At 57.2% G+C, this 18,719-nt stretch overlaps 3 protein-coding genes across 5 annotated transcripts in view; all 3 read right to left on the bottom strand.

Moving 5' to 3' along the window:
- Positions 1–18,719, bottom strand: part of NECTIN2 (nectin cell adhesion molecule 2) — a 182,918-nt gene that overhangs the window by 50,518 nt on the left and 113,681 nt on the right. The window lies entirely within an intron of this gene.
- Positions 144–8,343, bottom strand: BCAM (basal cell adhesion molecule (Lutheran blood group)). Its single transcript, XM_044667277.1, has 15 exons — positions 8,222–8,343; positions 6,398–6,525; positions 5,776–6,004; positions 5,268–5,338; positions 5,013–5,109; positions 4,557–4,739; positions 4,160–4,296; positions 3,706–3,859; positions 2,917–3,032; positions 2,668–2,809; positions 1,942–2,078; positions 1,566–1,701; positions 1,338–1,476; positions 659–773; positions 144–564 (listed from the first exon to the last, which is right to left on the bottom strand). Exons 1-15 carry the CDS (start codon positions 8,301–8,303, stop codon positions 559–561), a joined length of 1,872 nt encoding a protein of 623 aa, XP_044523212.1. The 5' UTR covers positions 8,304–8,343; the 3' UTR covers positions 144–558.
- On the bottom strand, positions 9,915–18,515 carry CBLC (Cbl proto-oncogene C). Of its 3 annotated transcripts, XM_044667282.1 has the most exons (6): positions 17,464–18,515; positions 16,592–16,711; positions 16,295–16,381; positions 11,163–11,294; positions 10,857–10,908; positions 9,915–10,771 (listed from the first exon to the last, which is right to left on the bottom strand). In XM_044667282.1, exons 1-5 carry the CDS (start codon positions 17,569–17,571, stop codon positions 10,897–10,899), a joined length of 459 nt encoding a protein of 152 aa, XP_044523217.1. In that variant the 5' UTR covers positions 17,572–18,515; the 3' UTR covers positions 9,915–10,771; positions 10,857–10,896. The 3 variants fall into 3 exon arrangements, with proteins under 3 accessions (XP_044523217.1, XP_044523218.1, XP_044523216.1); XM_044667283.1 differs by lacking the exon at positions 16,295–16,381 and having other exon boundaries at positions 9,916–10,771; XM_044667281.1 differs by lacking the exons at positions 9,915–10,771; positions 10,857–10,908; positions 11,163–11,294 and having other exon boundaries at positions 15,458–16,381.

Raw genomic sequence — 18,719 nt, 5'->3', positions numbered from 1 at the left:
CGGCTTCCTTTCCTTCCAACGGCTGGTCAGCTGTTTCCGGGGATTGGGGATGGAGGGGGGGCGGTGGGGTCCGGAACAGGCGGGGCGCTGGGGGCTCCCACTCTTTCCCAGGGGCCCCCCGGGGCCAGAAACGAGGCTGGGGGTGGGTGGGCTGTTGGACGGCCTTTATTGACTCTCCAGTGTTTTCGACCAAGGTGAGGGCAGGGTGCGGGGCGGGCAGGGATCCAGTGTCAGACTGCACAGGAGGAGGAGGCGGCTGGTAAAAATAGCTCCCCGCGCTGACCCCCTCCTCCCAGGGCCAGGCCCAGGACAGAAGCCAGGGGATATTTCAGGGGCTGGGAAGCAGGGCGCTGGGCCGGCCAGCCCTAGCCCTCTCCCACATCCCAAGGCGCAGGAGGGAGGGCGGGCGGGGGAAGGAAGTGGGGGAGGGGCGGGCGGCCGGTCCGGTCCAGGGCTCTGCCCCGTGGCGCTCCCACCACCTGCAAGCCGCCCGCTCTGCGCTCTTCGTCTGGTGGAAGCCTGGAGGTGGGGCCGAGGGCAGGGCACATCCGAAGAGGCTCAGCACTGGGGAAGGGCACAGGGAGGCTGGGCTTAGGACACTCTGCCCCTCGCTGCCCTCCTCCGGCCTCCTCCCCGGGCCAAGGCCCTGCTCACTAACCTCGTCCCCGAAGCTGTGGCCTCCCCGGCCGCCTCCTCCGCCGCCTCCTGACAGGAGGCCCGTCTGCTCTGGGCGCTCGGTGCCGGGACGGCTCAGCTCGGGCTCAGGGGGCAGCCTGGCAAGCGAGAGAGGAACAGGAGAGGGTCAAGGGGCGAGGGGCCTGGGCCAGGGGCCCTCCCGAGGGGCGATCGGAGAGGGAAGCAGGATCCCAAAGGCCCTCTCCACACCCTGCCTTGGGCCGGCCCGGCTTTCCCCTCTCTGTCCCCAGCGCTGGCTCTTCATGGCCCCCCAGCGCAGCCCAAGCACGACCTCCTCCAAGAGGGACTGGCTTCCGTGCTGTGCCGGGGAGGGTGGTTCGTCCTCCTTCCCACTCCTGAAACCGCCGGGACTGATTCTGCTACAGTTTCTGTTTGTCAGCGCCCCTGCGGTGGCTCCCACCCCAGTGCCCCCGCCTGGCACAGGAGTGTTTGCTGACGGGGCACACGTCCTGGGTTCGGAGCTCTTCCCGGCGGGGTGGCCCTGGGCGAGTCATCTCCCCCCACTGCCCAGCCCTGCCCGCTCTGCCGCCTTGGAACCAATGACAGTATTGATTCTGCGATGGAAGGCAGCGGTTCAAAGAAAGAAATAAAGGATGTTCCGGGGCAGGGGCGGAAGGGGGGGCCGGGCCGGCCACACTCACGGGGGCACCTTCTCCTTTCTCCGGCAGCAGCGGCCCTTGCGGCGCATGCAGTAGAAAACAGCCACAACCAGGAGCAGCAGCCCGACGCTGACGGCGGCCGCCATCACGGCCACGCCGGCCTGAGGGGCCTGCGGGGCCACTAGGGAAGAGCACGAGGAGTCACTGGGCAGCCCCAGGCTCGGCAGCCCCGCCGCTCCTCTCCCAGGAGCCTCTCTGCCCGCCACTTACCGGCCTCGAAGTGGAAGATGTGCTGGGCATCGCCCAGCTGGTTGGCGGCCACGCAGGTGACTCCGTCCCTGGCCACGGCGCCCGTCACCTTCAGCTTCAGCGAGCTCTGCACCCAGTCATCGATGTTTCTGCTCACCTGCGAGGGGCACAGGGAGGGAGGCTGAGGGCCCCCGTGCCTGAGCCCCAGATGGGCATCAGGACACCAGAGTCCCTTAGAGGGCACGGGTCAAACAGGAGGGTGGGGACCCGGACGTCTGGATCCCTGAGGGCTCAGGGCTACCCTTGCAGACACCGGCCTCCTCAGGGGTAGCCCCTAGACGCTGGGGTCCCCACGCCCAGGATGCCAGGGATGAAGTCAGTCGGGGGGGCCTCTTACTGTGTCCCCTGGGAGACTCCAGCTCAGCTTTGGCTTTGGGTGTCCCCGGGCAGAGCAGGTGAGGGTCACTTCATCCCCTTCGGTCCAGCTACTGCGGCCCCGAGGCTGGGTCTCCTCCGGTTTCAGCTCTGGTTTTCCTGGGTCCGGTTGAGAGACAGAAACAAAGAAAGGGACAGAGATGGAGAGGGAGAGGGAGGGAGGGAGAGAGAGAAAGAGGGAGAGACAGAGATGGAGACAGACATAGAGACAGAGAGAGAGAGAGAGAGAGAGGGAGACAAGCAGACAGAGGGAGAGGAAGAGAGAGAAAGAGGAACAGAGAGACAGAGATGGAGACAGGCAGAGATAGAGACAGAGAGAGGGAAACAGAGACAGAGGCAGAGAGGGAGAGGGAGAGAAAGAGGGAGACAGAGACAGAGAGGGAGGGTGGAATGCAGAGATGGGGCAGAGAGACAGTCGGGAATAGAGAGAGAAGGAAGGAGACACCCAGAGAAAAGGCGCCAGAGGTGGAGAGACAGGGAGAGAGTCAGTGAAGAAAAGCACAGCCAGGAAAAGGAGAGAAGGCCACGAGGGGACCAAGAGAGAGGCCAAGGGAGGTCCGAGGAAGAGAGAGAAAAGAGGAAAGAGTGAGCAGGGCGGGCAGGCCCCTGCGGCCCCCGTGGCCCCTTCTTCTGGTTCCAGCACCCCCTCTTGCCCGCTCCCCACCCTATCTCTAGGCTCTGGGGTTACCCTGCACGAACAGCTGCAGGTGTCGGGTCCTGGTGAGCCCAGGCAGCTTGGGCACCGAGGCCTCACAGGTGTAGACACCGGCTGAGGCAAAGGAGACATTGGTGAGAGTGAGCTGGGGGCCCGGCTCCAGGGGGATAGAATCCTGCAAAGAGTGAGAAAGAGAGTGCAGGAGGTGCAGAGGCGAGGGGAGCGTTCACAGGGCACAGGCCAGGGCCGAGAAGCCAGTGGGGAAAGGCACTCCCGCCTCACCTTGGTCCAGAGGAGTTTGGGGGTTGGGTCCCCAGAGGCCGAGCAGCCCAGCAAAATGGTATCCCCCAAAGGCACTGTCACGTTCTCCCCAGGACTCAGCTGCAGGGGGTCCAGGTCTGGAAGGTGGGACAAGAGAGGAGGAAGGGAAGGAGATGGGGGCGCGCAAGTGGGCAGATAGGTTGGTGCGGCTCTTCCTCCCCTCCTCTCCCTCCTTCCTTCATCCTCAGGGCCTTCCTCAGCGTGCTGGGGAGGGATAGGAAAGGGCTCACATCTTTGTTCTCTGGGGCTCTCCTACTGGATGGAGAGACAGCTGCCATGACTCCAAGGCCAAACACGTCCAATGAGCGAGACCACACAGAGCCCCAAATGCCAACCTAAAAGAGTTGGGCCGTGTGGCCTAGTAGAGAGAGCGCTGAAGTGGGAGTCAGGGAGACTCGAGTTTGAATACGGCCTCAGACACTTACTAGCTGTGTGACTCTCCCTAGAAAAATCACTGAAGCTCTCTGCCTCAGTTTCTTTCTTTGTAAAATGGGGACGGTACTAGTACCAAATAATCGTAGCGATAGTAACCCCAAGGCTGTCGCCAGGACCAAACACGTGTCCAAAGAGCCCGGCCCACAATGTGGCACAGACTCGGGGTACTGGGGAGGTGCTCGAGGTTCACAAGGCCCCCCCCTGATCTCAGAGCTCGAAGGGCTCTGTCAGCCCTCCAACTGGCTCCCTTTGATCTGATAAGGCGGAAGGGGGCGGGCCACCGGGAGACCCCTTTGCCCGCTGGCTCCTGCTCACATCCCACGTGAAGCTCCAGCTTTCGGGTCAGCTCCACCTCCGGTTCCGCGTCAAAGTCGGCCACCTCACACTGGTAGACGCCGCTCTGGTTCCGGTGGACGCTCCAGAGGGTCAGGTTGCCGTCAGTGTTGGTCTCCAGGGATTTTTCTTCCTTCTTTCGGTGGGAAAGACGAGGAAAAGAACCAAGTCAGCAGGGCCTCCCCTTCTCTCAGGCGGGAGGCTGGGCATGGGGGGTCACTCTAGGACGGAGGGTCACACGTTCTCCCAGGGCGAGAGGAGGCGAGAACAGGAAGGCAGCAGAAGACGTCACTCGGGGCGCTGAGTCAGGAGGGACCCCAGAAGAGGGCTGAGGTTACCCCGAGCCAGGGAATAATGGGTTACTCTGGCAGAGCAGATCTGGCTCAGGGTCCAGGCTCATTCGTTTTCCCAAAGGAGTAGAGGGGAAGGGGGGCACCTGCTTCAGGGTGAAGATGTACTCGGGGGTCGGGTTGCCGTCTCCCCGGCAAAACAGGTGGATGGTGTCCCCCTCTCGGACCCAGCCTCCGGGGGCCGCTGGGCTGGCCACCCAGAAATGCACGTTCTCCGTGGGGTCTGTAGGGAAAGGACTCGTTAAGGGGTCAGCGTCAGGGCCCGAGTCTTACCCGCTCCGATAAGGGGCTGTTGGGTGGGCTGAGGTCAGGGGTCATAGAATAGGGCTTAGGAGGTGGGGTCAGAGGTCAGGGAATCAAGCTTGTGCAAGGGGGTCAGAGGTCCACATACTATGTCATGCACCGTCAGGTCAGGGGTCAGAAGTTGGCCACTGTCCTGGGTGTCGGTGGTTGGGGGCAGAGGTCAGGGGTCAAAGTGCTCACAGTGCAGTGAGAGGTAGAAGGGCGGGGATTCTTGCTGGCCCCGCTGGCCGTAGGGTAGGTGGTAGTTGACCCTGCAGTGAAAGGCGACATCGCGATCGGCCTTCCTGGGCCGAAAGTAGAGGATGCTGGTGAGGGAGTGGAGGCCGGTGGCCTCTAGCACAGTGCGGCTCACGGCATATATCTCTGGGGACAACAGACCGTGGGGGATCCGTCAGACCCTGGCCTGACCTTCCCCCATTATGAGGCAGGCCCCGGGCATCCCTGCAACTGGCAGCGTGGGCCAAACACAGGGTCTCTGCTGCTTTCCCAAGTTCCCTCGGAACCTCTGTTTCCTCTCTCCTAAAATGACTGGGCTGAGCTCTCGTTCTGAATTCTATCAGGGGCTGGAAAAAGGCCCTCCCTCCCATCCTATCCACCCGCACCCCCATCCCCACCCCAGGAGTCCCAGAAGCTCACCCTTGTTCAGCTCTGTGGGAACCTCCAGAACCTCCCCATTCCGGTACCAACTGATGTTGGGGGCAGGGTTGGCATTTCGACTGGTACAGGTGGCTATCTGGGGGAGGAGGCTGGGCGTCAGCTTCGGGAGACCTGAGTGTCTGGACGCCCCCTGCTTCTGTCCCATCAGAGCCCCAGGTATCCCCTTCCTGAGACCCAGGAGCCCTTCTCCCTCAGGGCCCCAGGAGTTTCAGCCCTCCAGCAGGGCTTCCCTACCTCTTGGGCTATGGCGTCAATCACTGAAATTGTTCCCTTGTTGGGTATGACCTCAGGGGGCTTGGGGGCCACTGCAATGGACAGAGAGGAGGGGTCCCATCAGTGGGAAATGCTCCCTTCTAACCACCATCCCCTTAGCACTATGCCTCCCTCATCCCCCTTAGAACAGAGCTCATCTCTCTCTTCCCATCTGCCTTTGTCTTTCCTCCCCTCCTTTTATTCTCTCAGCTGCCTCTTCTCTCTCTCTTCTCCCATCTCTCTCCCCCTCTTCCCCTCTCTCCCTCTTTCTCTTCCTCTCTCTCTTTGTCTCTCTTCTCTCTCTCTCTCTCTCCCATCTCTCTCCCCCTCTTCCCCTCTCTCCCCCTCTCCCTCTCTCTCTTCTCTCTGTCTCTGTGTCTCTGTCTCTCTCTCTCTCTCTGCCCATCTCTCCTAGTATTCTATGCTGGTCCCTAGTCAGCCACCCCCCCCCCCCCCTTCCCTCTCTTCCAGGAAGCCTTCAGGGACTGACCAAAGACTCGGAGTCGGGTGGTGGCCTCTACCCTGTCTGCTGCCCCAGCACTGAATCTGCACATATAGTCCTGCTCATCGCCCGCCTCAGCAGAGGCCAGTCGAAGGTTCCCGTTGGGAAGCAGTTGAAAGCGAGTGCTTCGGCCTGGTCCGGTGTCCTCAGTCTTCTTCAGAGATCCCATTCGTCCCTCAGCCAGGGCCAGTGAGGTGGCCAGTCCTGAGCGGCTTATCTGGAGGGAGGGGACGCCAGGAAAGCAGGCTTTGGGGTAACCGGAGCACCCTTCAGAACTGACAACAAGCCCCCAAGCCTCCATCTTTCTCTCTCCACGGTGACGTCTAGCTCGCTTCCATGCTTGCCTCGGCCATTCTCCACCTGCTTTCGTCTCTTTCTCTGCCTCCCTCTTCCTTGGCTTGTCCCCCTTGTTTTCTGCCTTCCCCCAGCCTTCTGGGAGTCTAGATTGTTGTCTCTCGATTTCTCCCTCCTTCTCCCCCCCCCCCCCACCTCGTCTCATCTGCCTCTGATTCGGTCTCTTGATCACGTCCCACCTTCCCCTTTCCTGGCTTCTCTCTCCATCTCAGTGTGTCTCTTTCCCTCCTTTCCGCCCTCCACGCGGGCCACTTACATTAAACCACTCCAGCACCACTCTTTCTTTGCTTCCCAAGCCGGAGAGGGAACAGTTCAGGGTCACTGGCTCCCCTTTCATGGCTTCCACCAAGTGGGGGGCTGATACCCGAAGCGCAGCCTGGGCACCTGGCGGGGAGGGCGACAGATCTGCAGAGCACATCCCGGACTCTCTCCACCAGTCAGGGTCCCACGTCTCCTTAGCCTTCAGCGCCTTCCCTCTCAGGAACCCAGGTATCCAGAACTCCCACCCCTGCCTCTGGTGCTTAAGGGGAATGAGCTCCCCATCAGGTCTCCATCAGGTCTCCATCCCTCACAAGCTAAAGGGAGGAGCAGAGTTAAGGCCGGGGGAGAGAAGGGGAGGGGAGACACTCCTTTCCCATTTATAGGTCTCTCCTTCTCTTTTGATCTCTTTGTATCTCTGGCTATTGGGGTTTGGGCCTGGTGTCCTTCAGGCTCTGGGTGTGTCTCACACTAGGTTTCTTGTTCTCTGGGTCTGATGGACCTCTTAGACTCCGCTATCTCTGTCTCTCAGATCTCTCTACGTCTCTGTGGGGTCCTGGGGTCCCTGAGGAGATAGCAGGCAGCCCCCCATTCCTGGCCTCCTGGGAGCAGGGAGGAGGAGGTAGATGAGGGGGGGACAGGGCTGGGCAGGTTTCAGGAATGTAGGAGGGGTGGGGCCGGCCCAGACCTGCCTCAGCCAGGCACAGCCCCTTCCTCCCCCCCCCAAAATCCTCTTTTTTCACCCCTCTGGGAGGGATGAGTCATGAGAAAGGAAAAGGAGGTCCTGACAGGGCTGGGGGGACACCGCAGGGCCCAGATGTCTAGTCCCCTGAGGGATGGGGGCACGGCGGGGCTCAGGTGCCCAGTCCTAGAGGGGATGAGAGTGCCTGGCTCCCTGCCCTTACGGGAGGCGGCTGAGGAGCAGAAGCCGGAGTCCTGGAGGGGATGGGGGCTCAGAGTCGGAGAGCACAGGGACGATTCCCCGGAATGCTTCCTCAGGGTCTGGAGGAGGGGCCAGACCAGGTTCCCAGAGAGAAACACAGGCCCTCAGGGTGGGCATCTCCAACAGTCCTCCTCCGCCAGCTCCCTGCCAGGCCCCACCCAGCCCCAGGGGCTTAGGAGTAGCTGAGTGATGACTGGCAGGGCAAGGAGCAGAGGGCCTGCCTGAGTGAGTGCTGGCCGCTGGGCCCAGGGTGCCAGGGGCCCAGGAAGGCCATCGGAGCAGGCTGGGGGTCTTTGGGGTCCCCAGCTCTGGGGTTTCCCGTGTCCCTCTATCTCTCTATCTCAGCACCCCCACCTGACTCTTGGTCTTGCCATGCCTGGTGTCTGCCTCGCCCGCCCCCTACCCTCCTACCCCCCCACCCCCTGCCGCTGCCGGGGCTGCTCGGGCTGCTGTCTCTCTCGCGCGCGTCTCTCTGTCTCTTCCCCTCCGCGTCTCTCTCGGTCTCTGGCCCTCCACCCCGCCCCGCGCGGCTGGGGCTCCACCACGCCCCCAGCGGCTCTCTCTCTGCCTCAGGCCCCGCTTTCCAGTCCGCTGTCTCCATCTTAGCCCCTCTCTCGGACCCGGGGCCGCGAGGTGTCTGCCCCTGCCGCCCCGCGGAGGCCCCGGCTCAGGCGCTCCAACTTTTCCCGATCCCGGTGCGGGTGGCCGGAGGCAGCGCTCTCCGCCCCCAGGCGGCACCTGCCGGCGCGGCCCGCCCCCACGATCGCTCCCCAGCAGTCCTCTCTCCGGCCGGGAGTTCTCCCGAAGTGCTCCCGAGAGCTTCCCCGGGGCACTCCCCCGCGCCGATCGCGCCCCACGCCCCCTGCACTGCGTCCCTACCTGGGGCTCCCCCGAGCAGCAGCGGCAGCAGCAGCGCCCCGAGCAGGAGGCGCGAGGCCCAGCCCGAGCCCGGGGGCTCCATGATGCCGCGGGCTGCAAGAGAGGCGGCGGCTGGGCCGAGGCACCGCGGGCTCCTCCGACTCTCCGTCTCTCTCTCGCTGGGTACGGACTGAGCGGCGAGAGCCTGAGCGGGAGGCCCCGCCCCAGGCCCCGCCCCTAGCCTGCCCCCCTTCCCTCGGGGCCCCCAGAGGCCCCCCCACTCACCCGGGCTCGTAGCCAGGACCTCCCACCGCCGCCCGCCCGCAGGCAGCCTCGATCTCGTTCCTGCTCCCACCGTGGCCTGAGGGGACCCAGACCCACTGGTCACTTTGGCTGGCCAGTGACCTGCCTTGGGCTGGGCCCGGCTTTCCCAGTCTGACCAGCGCCTTGAGCTGGGCTCTCCCTGTGTGCCTGGTTGCCCCCCTCTGACCAGTGACCCTTCAAGATGGGCTCTTCCATTCTGGCTAGTTGGCCCGGGGGCTGTCCAGTGACCTGGGTGCCCAGTATGGCTTCTCCGGCTCACTGGTTCCCCCTATTCTGTCCAGTCATCCAGTCTGACCAGTGGCCTACGAGGGGCTCTCCCAGTCTGACTGGTTGCTGTTAGTCTGACCAGTGGCCTGGGCTGGGTTCTCCCAGCCTGACCAGTGACCTGGGCTGGGTTCTCCCACTCTGACCAGTGGCCTGGGCTGGGTTCTCCCACTCTGACCAGAGGCCTGGGCTGGGTTCTCCCAGCCTGACTGGTTGCTGTCAGTCTGACCAGTGATCTGGGCTGGGTTCTCCCAGTCTGACCAGTGATCTGGGCTGGGTTCTCCCAGCCTGACTGGTTGCTGTCAGTCTGACCAGTGATCTGGGCTGGGTTCTCCCAGGCTGACCAGTGATCTGGGCTGGGTTCTCCCAGCCTGACTGGTTGCTGTCAGTCTGACCAGAGGCCTGGGCTGGGTTTTCCCAGTCTGACCAGTGACCTGGGCTGGGTTCTCCCAGTCTGACCAGTGATCTGGGCTGGGTTCTCCCAGTCTGACCAGTGACCTGGGCTGGGTTCTCCCAGTCTGACCAGTGATCTGGGCTGGGTTCTCCCAGTCTGACCAGTGGCCTGGGCTGGGTTCTCCCAGTCTGACCAGTGGCCTGGGCTGGGTTCTCCCAGCCTGACTGGTTGCTGTCAGTCTGACCAGTGATCTGGGCTGGGTTCTCCCAGTCTGACCAGTGACCTGGGCTGGGTTCTCCTACTCTGACCAGTGACCTGGGCTGGGTTCTCCCAGTCTGACCAGTGGCCTGGGCCTGGTTCTCCCAGTCTGGCCAGGCTCTCCTAAGGGGGTAGGTAGCTCCAGCCTGCCTCCCTCCCCCTTCCCAGGAATCTGAGGAATTTGCCCCTCCCCCTCATTCCTCCCGGTGGCCCTGCCCTCCCCAGGGGGAGGGCCAGCTAAGGAAGGGGAAGGAGGGGGTGCATTTTGGGGCATGCTGGGTCTGGAGCAGGTGGGAAGGCCAAGGGGCCGGCCCTTACTGGTCTGGATTAGCGGCTCAGCTCTCTGCTGGGGAGAGCCAGGTGCTCCTTCTTGGGGCATCCTGGAGAGGGCCTTGGCACCAGGAAGGCCCTTGGAGGGTAAGTCGCTTCTGCCCCGGGCCCCCACTTCCCTCCTAGCTAGCTGGCGTAAGGGGTCCTCTTGCTGAGACAGGCTGTGCTGGGAATTCTGGGTCCCGGCCTTTGGGTGGATGGGGAGGCTGGGGCTCTGGAGGCCTCCTTCCAAGTGTCCATCTGACCCCTGGTGGCTACTCGGGGGACCTCTTCTGCTGGCCACGGCTCTTGGGGGGGCTGGGCTCCCCTCAGCTCCAACAACAATAATGGCAGACACTTAGAGAGCTTTCAAAAGATCTCAGCGTTCTTTATCCATATACCCACTCACTGGCATTCTCTTCTCACAGACTTGCGCACTCTGGTCAAGGACTTTCCAAGGACAAGTCCAAGTTCTGATTTCTGGTCTGTTTGGTCTCTGCACTCTGTTCTAGGTCAACTGGGTTTTGAGTTCCCTTTGGACTCTGGGTTCTGGGCTCTGGGCTCTGAGCTCTCTCTCCTGCGCTTTTTTGAGTTCTGCGTGAATTCTACCTGGGTTCTCTGTTCTAGGTTTTATGGAATGGAATTCTGCCTGCTCTCTGGGCCTGGGCTCTAGTCTCCGGGCCTCTGGCTTTTCTCTGGGCTTTGGTTTCTGTCTGGGCTCTAGGTTCCCCCTGGGCTCTTGGTTGTGGCGAGGTTCTGGGCTCTGACTTAGGCCTGGGCCACGTTTGGAGCTTTGGAATTTCTCTAGTCATTGTGTATTGATTGGCCCTGGAGATGTTTTCCTCTCGGATTTCAGTTGGGTTCTGAACTCTGAATCATGCCTGGGCTCTGGTTTCTGGGCCCAAGCTCATTGATTTTCAGAGCCTGTAGGGATTTGGAGATCATTCCGGTCCAAGTCTCTCCCTTCCCGGATGAGGCTATTTCGGTTCTGAATTTTCTGGATTTCTGGCTCTGGTGGGGGCCTGTGGAAGAGAAGGAGGAGGTTGGTCAGGGGCGGCTGCCTGGAAGGGAAGAAGGGAAGGAGCACTTGGAGGGGACGGGCCTTACCTGGGCTTCCTGGGTCCTTCAGGATTGGCTGTTAATCAGTTCAGGAGCTATTCTGTTAGAGACAGATTATATCAATTTCTTTCCTTCATCTTCCAGGGGTTCCTGTACCCCACCCCAGCCAGATGCAGGAGAACCTCCTGCCCAAGCAAGTCACCCAAGAAACCCTTCCCAGGTAGGATCCACTTTCCTCCAGGGACCCAGACATCTGAGGCCCACCGAGGAACCTCCTTCGGGTCCTAGTAGGCAGTTCCTTCCCCCAAACGCTTGGATCCCTTTTCAGAACTGACTCCAGTGCCCCTCACTCACCCAGCTGCTCCCAGTTTGAGCTGAGGACGGAGCTGAGTCCCAGGGCACAGTGACAAAGGAACCAATCCGAGGGATGACAAATTGGGGCTGGAGCCTTGGCAGGTGCAAGAAAGAGGAAGAGGAGCCTGGGGCCTGGGAAGAAGCAAATGGCAGAACCGGGGAACATGAGTCAGGGCCAGAAGGGATTCTCTTTAATTCCTTCATCTTCCAGATGAGGAAATCAAAGTTCCCAAAATGGCAATGACTTGCCCAATTGGAGATAGGAAAGCAGGAGCAAAGGTGGACCCTGATTCCAGGGCACTCCCCTCTCAGCCCCAGAACTCTGAGGGGCTCTTCTTCCCTTTGGACGTATAGTAGAGAGCCCTCTGTGATATAGAGAACAGGAAAGAGCCCTGGGCTAGTGGTCAGAGATCACAAATGGGCTCTACAACTGGAGGTAAATAACTTCTTGGAACCTCAGTCTTTTCTTCTATCAAAAGGAGGGAATTAGCCTTACTGGTTTGTAAAGGCTCTTCCATCTCTGATTTTCTGGATCAGTGTCCTAGATTGACCTTTCCTGATCCAATCAGCCCTCCTCATCTCTCCTGCTGAACCTCATATCTGAGGCAGCCAGATGGTTCAGTGGCTAGAGCTCTGGGGTTGGAGTCAGGAAGACCTGAGGGCAGATGTGGCCTCAGACACTCCCTAGCTATGGTCACCTGGCAAGGCAGCCATCACGTCCCTTTGTTTCATCTTCTCCAGCCTAAATAGACCTAGGTTTTTCAGTGGATCTTCTTCTAACATGGATATCTCTTGCTTGTGTGTATGTGTGGTGGGAGTGAGGGGTGAGTATTGCTGATCAAGAGCCTCCTGCTTAATTGGTTTTCCCTGGTACAATTCTATGAGCATTGGTTCTGAGGTAGAAAGATGGGTTCAAAGCCCACCTCTGACATTTATTACCTGTATGGTAAATAAGTCATTTAAGTTCTTTAAACTCTAAATGAAGAGATTGCACTATATGGTTTCTCGGATGTCTTCCAGCTCTAAATATATGTTCCTTTCTGGCCAGATGAAGAAATCCCCAAATTTCAGGGGCAAGTGAAGAGGACAAGGAGGTGTCAATGGCTTAAAATAAGGGCAAAGGAGAGTTTTCACTCTGTTACTTCTTTATCAAGGGGTAGAAATTCTCTTTGATGGAATTAGAGGACAGCTTTCCCATGGCAGACTTAAAAAGCAAGCCTGTTAACTCTGGAGGCAGGGAAGCAAGCAGATTGGCCTTTGGCAGTAGAGAAGAGAGCCAGCTATGGCAGAAAAATCCAGCCATTGAGAGGGGATACTATTCCTTCCCTCTGGGGGAATAGGGGATATGTCCCTCCTTTCCCTTTTCTTTTTTTCCTGGGTAAAGTCGTGCTCATTAGATTGTAAACTCCTTGAAGGCAGGGACTGTCTTTCATCTTATTTGTACCCCTAGTGCCCAATTCCTGGAACATAATAAATGTTAATCGACTGATGGATTGACTGACTTTTCCCTCAATCTACTGTGATTCTTTGTAGCCCAGGAGTCAATACTTTACCTCAAAGAGTGAGAGTAGGCAGCTTTGAGACTGAGACGGGAAAAAAGGGAATCAGTTATGGATTAGAGAAAGAATTAATCCCGGCAATTGGCAGTCATGCTCTGGAGAGTAGCAAGGCCAGGGAAACCAGTTGAGTGACCTGCCTAGCAGGGATTCTGCACCCAAGGGGAATAACATGAGGATACCAAATGAAGAGAAAGGCTATCGGGTCAAGCAGTGCTGGGCTGAACATGTCTCACCTATGTATATATATACTTTACAAGTGTGACTCAATTAATTTGTTAAGGACTGACTTAAAGAAGAGCCACACACCAGTGGGGGCTTCTGAGCCTTCATTTTAGGAGCTTGGATCCACATAATACCTTAAACTGTGGCTAGAAGTTACCCCCCCCCCCATGGGAGGACAAATTTGATAAGTAGCTTAGAAGGGACCCTAAATAAGGTTCTCTGTCATCAGCTCTGACTTTCTCTGTTCTAAGGTCACTCTTCTGATATTCTAAGTAATGTGTTTTAAGGTCATTCTAGAATGAATATCCCGTCTTTAAAGATCTCTCTCAACTCGGACATTCTAGGTTCTAAAATCCCACTCGATTCTGCTGTTCCCTGGTCTAGGGGTCCTTCCGACCCCAACGGCCTCTGTTCGGAGGACCATTCTAGCTCTGCTCTTTTCTGTTCTAAAAGCCCTCTCGGCTCTGATATCCCAGGGTAAATATAAATAGCTCTCAGCCCGCCTCTTCTCTTTCCCATGTGGGGGTTGGTTTCTATGAACTCTAAGAGCCCTTCTGGTGTTGAGTGTCCCCACCTGCATTTCAGTTAAGTGGGCAAGGAGCAAGTGTGTGTGTGTGTGTGTGTGTGTGTGTGTGTGTGTTGGGGGGGTTGGCAGGGGGAGGGCACTTGGGTACACAGAGAAGTCAAATCCTTGAAATCAATAGCTGGCCACTCTTCAAACAAACAAGAGCTCAGGAAGCAAGAGAACACAGCCTCGCCTGGGCAAACAGAGGGCTGGCCGGCAGGAAGGGGGGAAGGACACCCTGTCAGCTCCAGCCAAATATGGAGCCAGGTCCAAGCAGCAAATGGAAGGGAGGCTGGGAGCCCGAGCTCCCTCAGGAGCTCAGGAAAGGGTTTGGGGGAGGAACCATGACCAAGGAGAGAGTGAGAGCATCGGCATCTCTGTAAACAGCCGTGCAGTCCCACAATCCCTTCAGCCACCATCAGTGGTGGTGCCGGCCCACAAAAGGGGCCATGGCGGGCACGGAAAGCCTGGGTGTGTCGCATGGCCTACTCGAGCTGACAATATTGGTCTCTCAGAATTAGAGGATGGCAGAGCTGGGAGGGAGCTTAGAACAGAGGATGGCAGAGCTGGCAGAGTCTTTAGCATAGAGAATGTTAGAACAGGGAATGGCAGAGCTGAGAAGGAGTGTTAGAACAGGAGGTGTCGGAGTTGAGACAAAGCTTAGAACAGGGAATATTAGAATGGGAAATAGTAGCCCGGGAGGGAGTTTAGAACAGGGAATGGCAGAGCTGGGAGAGCCCTTAGAATTGAGAATGTTAGGACAGGGGATGGCAGAGATGGGAGGGAGCTTAGAACAAGGCATATTAGAATAGGAGATGTCAGAGTTGAGACAGAGCTTAGAAAAGGGAATGTTAGAACAGGTATGTTTTAGAACAGGGGATGACAGAGATGGGAGAGCCCTTAGAATAGAGAATGTTAGGACAGGAGATGTCAGAGTTGAGAGGGAGCTTAGAACAGAAAATGCTAGAACAGGGAATGTTAGAACAGGGGATGGCAGAGATGGGAGGGAGCTTAGAACAGGGAATGTTAGAACAGGAGATGTCAGAGTTGAGAGGGAGCTTAGAACAGAAAATGCTAGAACAGAGAATGTTAGAACAGGGGATGGCAGAGATGGGAGGGAGCTTAGAACAGGGCACATTAGAACAGGAGATGTCAGAGTTGAGACAGAGCTTAGAAAAGGGAATGTTAGAACAGGGGATGGTAGAGCTGGGAGAGCCCTTAGAATAGAGAATGTTAGAACAGGAGATGCCAGAGTTGAGAGGGAGCTTAGAACAGAAAATGCTAGAACAGGGAATGTTAGAACAGGAGATGTCAGAGTTGAGAGGGAGTTTAGAACAGGGATGTTAGAACAGGAGATGCAAGAGCTGAGAAAGAGCTTAGAACAGAAAGTTCTAGAACAGAGAATGTTAGAACAGGGGATGGCAGAGCTGAGAGGAAGCTTAGAACAGGGCATATTAGAACAGAAGATGTCAGAGTTGAGACAGAGCTTAGAAAAGGGAATGTTAGAACAGGGGATGGCAGAGCTGGGAGAGCTCTTAGAATAGAGAATGCTAGGACAGGAGATGCCAGAGTTGAGAGGGAGCTTAGAACAGAAAGTGGTAGAACAGGGGATGGCAGAGCTGGGCGGAAGCTTAGAATGGGAAATGTTAGAACAGGAGATGTCAGAGTTGAGAGGGAGCTTAGAAGAGAAAATGCTAGAACAGGAGATGTCAGAGTTGAGACAGAGCTTAGAAAAGGGAATGTTAGAACAGGGGATGGCAGAGCTGGGAGAGCCCTTAGAATAGAGAATGTTAGGACAGGAGATGCCAGAGTTGAGAGGGAGCTTAGAACAGAAAATGCTAGAACAGGAAATGTTAGAACAGGGGATGGCAGAGCTGGGAAGGAGCTTAGAACAGAAAATGCTAGAACAGAGAATGTTAGAACAGGAGATGTCAGAGTTGAGAGGGAGCTTAGAACAGGGATGTTAGAACAGGAGATGCAAGAGCTGAGAAAGAGCTTAGAACAGAAAGTTCTAGAACAGAGAATGATAGAACAGGGGATGGCAGAGCTGAGAGGAAGCTTAGAACAGGGCATATATTAGAACAGAAGATGTCAGAGTTGAGACAGAGCTTAGAAAAGGGAATGTTAGAACAGGTATGTTTTAGAACAGGGGATGGCAGAGCTGGGAGAGCTCTTAGAATAGAGAATGCTAGGACAGGAGATGCCAGAGTTGAGAGGGAGCTTAGAACAGAAAGTGGTAGAACAGGGGATGGCAGAGCTGGGCGGAAGCTTAGAATAGGAAATGTTAGAACAGGGGATGGCAGAGCTGGGAGGGAGCTTAGAACAGGGAATGTTAGAACAGGAGATGTCAGAGTTGAGAGGGAGCTTAGAACAGAAAATGCTAGAACAGGGATATTAGAACAGGAGATGCCAGAGCTGAGAAGGAGCTTAGAACAGAAAGTGCTAGAACAGAGAATGTTAGAAGAGGGGATGGCAGAGCTAGGAGGGAGCTCAGAACAGGGTATGGCAGAGCTGAGGTGCATCTTAGAATAGGGAACGTCAGAGCTGGGAGAGCCCTTACAGATCAAGCAGAGTCTTATTTTACAGTTGGGACCATGCTGGGCAAACCCCCAAGGTGAGATGAGAGCCTGAAAGAACAGTGCCAGAGCTAGGTGGAGGACTCGGGGCCTTTCCTGCCACATCTGATGGCCTCTGAGAGTGGTGGGCCTCGAGGAGACAGAAGAGGTGCAGGGACTGCCAAGGTGAGTGTGGGGAGGCTGGCAATGCGGGCAGGTGGAGTCACTCACCAGTTTGCTGTCCGGATTTCTCCTATGGGCCAGGTCAGGCCTTGGGGGCAAGGGGGGAGCCATGAGAGGGGAACTCCTGGGGCACATCTTGGGAGACATTGGAGGGAATGAGCACTCTGCCTTCCTCTCTCACTGCCCCTTCAGCTCCCAGCCTGCTCCCGTGGCCCGTCCCCCCAACCTTTCCTCTCTCCTAGTCTTCTCCGTCTCCCCAGTATCTGCTTTCTGAATGTCTCCGCCCGCCTGTTTCTTTCCTCTTATCTCGTCCCCTTTCCCACCACTCCTCAGTCCAGCTCTCACCTTAGCTGAGGCCTCCTTGTCCTCCTGATCTCGTGAGTCCTGAGGGAAAGGCTGGATGGTCACAGGCTCCCAGCCCTCAATCACACATCTGCAGAATGGGCAGGTGCTGCCTGGGGACTTCTGGGAGTTGGACGAGGCAAAGTCAGGGTGGCCGGCTTTTCTTCTTTTTTAAAACCTGTACCTTCTCTTCTGGCTTAGAGTCAATACTGTTTATTGGTTCCAAGGCAGAAGACTAATAAGGGCTGGGAAATTGGGGTTAAGTGACTTGCCCAGGGTCACACAACGAGGCAGTGTCTGAAGTCAGATTTGAACTCAGATCCTCCAGACTCCAAGCCTGGCCCTCTATCCACTCTACCACTGCATGCCTTTCTCCTAACTCCTTGCTCAGCCTCTAGCTGTGAGCACTTAGAATAATGCCTGGTCCATAGTACTGACTGACTAAATGACTGATAAACAGTGAGGTGGCACGGTGAGAGTGCCAGGCCTGGAGTCAGAGAGACTTGAATTCAAATCTGGCCTCAGACCCTAGCCGGCTGACCCTGGGCAAATCCCTTACCCTTGTTTGCCTCAGTTTCCTCATCTGTAAAAATCAGTGAGCTGGAGGAGGAAATGGCAGCCGGTCACACTGAAGTGACAGCCACAAGCGATTGCCCCAGGGTGCAACCAAGTGGGGAAAAGGAGTTGGGGAGGAGCGATGGAGGGAGAGATAGAGCAGGACACACAGCAAGAAAGCCCTGGCCAGACACTGATGGAGAGAGGGCTGGAAAGAGCGAGATGGAGGGACGGGGAGAGAGCACGGCAGAGGCGCGGGAGGAGCAGCCAGAGATGCGGCGCCCGGGGCCAGGCCCTCCCCGGGGGTGAGCCCGGCGTACCTGCCAGCCCTCCAGGCAGGGGTGGCACAGGAGGTGGCCGCAGGGCTTCAGGCGTGTGTCCTTGTCTCGCTCGGCACAGATCTTGCACAGTTCGAAGGTAGAGTTCATGGTACAATACAGCTGAAACTGTTCCTGGAGCAGACAGACGAGACGCAGGCTTAGAGCCCAGGCTCCGGCCGGCCCCTCTGAGCTCAGCCCACCACGTCGCAGGCAGGGCTGAGCCCCAGACAGGGAGAAAGGACTCGCTTAGCCAGGAGGCTGGTCCCCAGACCTGCTGGCTTCCAACCCACGCCCTCTCTGGGCCTCGGTTTGCTCCATCCGTAAAATGGGAGAGGCGTAGATTATCTCTAAGGCTCAGCTCTGCCGCTTGGTTATTCAACATCCGAGAAACCCTCACGGATGGTCCCTTTAGCCCTCCTACTTTGCCACACCTCAAGGCTGGATTGCTCTCACCGCTGGCTTCCTCCACTCCTGCTCCCGCCATGCTGGAAGAGCCAGAGAAAATTATGGAACTGAACAAACTCTCCCCACTCGTGGGCCTTCACACAGCAAGGCAGCCCTCGGGCGCCGTCTCTCCTGCCCCTCCACGGGCTTCCAAACCTTCTCTTCTCCTTTTTAACCTCTCCTTTCTGTCTTAGTGACAACTCAAAGACAAGGGCAAGGGCTAGGCAATGGGGGTTAAGTGACTTGCCCAGGGTCACACAGCTAGGAGGAGTCAGACCAGATTAGAATCCAGCTCCTCTTGACTCCAAGCCTAGCTCTCAATCCACTGAGCCACCTAACTGCTCTTTTTCTCTTTTCTTTCTCAAACCTCTCATTCCTGTCCTCCCACAGGATTCTCAGGACCTTAGTGAGAAAATGAAACCCAATTATTGTAAATGGCCTTTTTTCCACATCTCAGAATCAGTTAACATTATTCCCCTGTCCCTGCCGCCCCTCTCTCCTTCTTCATTAGAGTCTCTGATAAAGATGTAGATTTTCTGAGGCAGCTGGGTGGCTCAATGGGTTGAGAGCCAGGTCTAGAGATGGGAGATCCTGGGTTCAAATTTGAGCTCAGATACTTCCTAGTTGTGTGACCTTGGGCAAGTCACTCCCCTTGCCTAGCCCTTTCTGCTCTTCTGCCTTGGAACTGATACTTAGTATTGCTTCTGAGATAGAAGGAAAGAAAGAAAGAAAGAAAGAAAGAAAGAAAGAAAGAAAGAAAGAAAGAAAGAAAGAAAGAAAGAAAGAAAGAAAGAAAGAAAGAAAGAAAGAAA

Source organism: Gracilinanus agilis, chromosome 3 (assembly GCF_016433145.1).
Source record: "Gracilinanus agilis isolate LMUSP501 chromosome 3, AgileGrace, whole genome shotgun sequence".
NCBI classification, from domain to species: Eukaryota; Metazoa; Chordata; class Mammalia; order Didelphimorphia; family Didelphidae; genus Gracilinanus; species Gracilinanus agilis.
Note: the sequence above shows the minus strand (reverse complement) of the source record. Positions and strands in the feature narration are given on the sequence as shown.

Bases quoted from the DNA above. Each gene is read 5' to 3' on its own strand.
- BCAM (XM_044667277.1), bottom strand. From the start codon at position 8,303: ATGGAGCCCCCGGGCTCGGGCTGGGCCTCGCGCCTCCTGCTCGGGGCG. The intron at 6,526-8,221 runs GTAGGGACGCAG...CCTCCCCGCCAG, and splicing joins GCTGCTCGGGGGAGCCCCAG to GTGCCCAGGCTGCGCTTCGG. The intron at 4,297-4,556 runs GTGAGCACTTTG...CTTTCCCTACAG, and splicing joins CTTCTACCTCTCACTGCACT to ACCCCACGGAGAACGTGCAT.
- CBLC (XM_044667281.1), bottom strand. From the start codon at position 17,571: ATGAACTCTACCTTCGAACTGTGCAAGATCTGTGCCGAGCGAGACAAG. The intron at 16,712-17,463 runs GTACGCCGGGCT...TCCAACTCCCAG, and splicing joins CCTGCCTGGAGGGCTGGCAG to AAGTCCCCAGGCAGCACCTG. The intron at 16,382-16,591 runs GTGAGAGCTGGA...ATGTCTCCCAAG, and splicing joins ACAAGGAGGCCTCAGCTAAG to ATGTGCCCCAGGAGTTCCCC.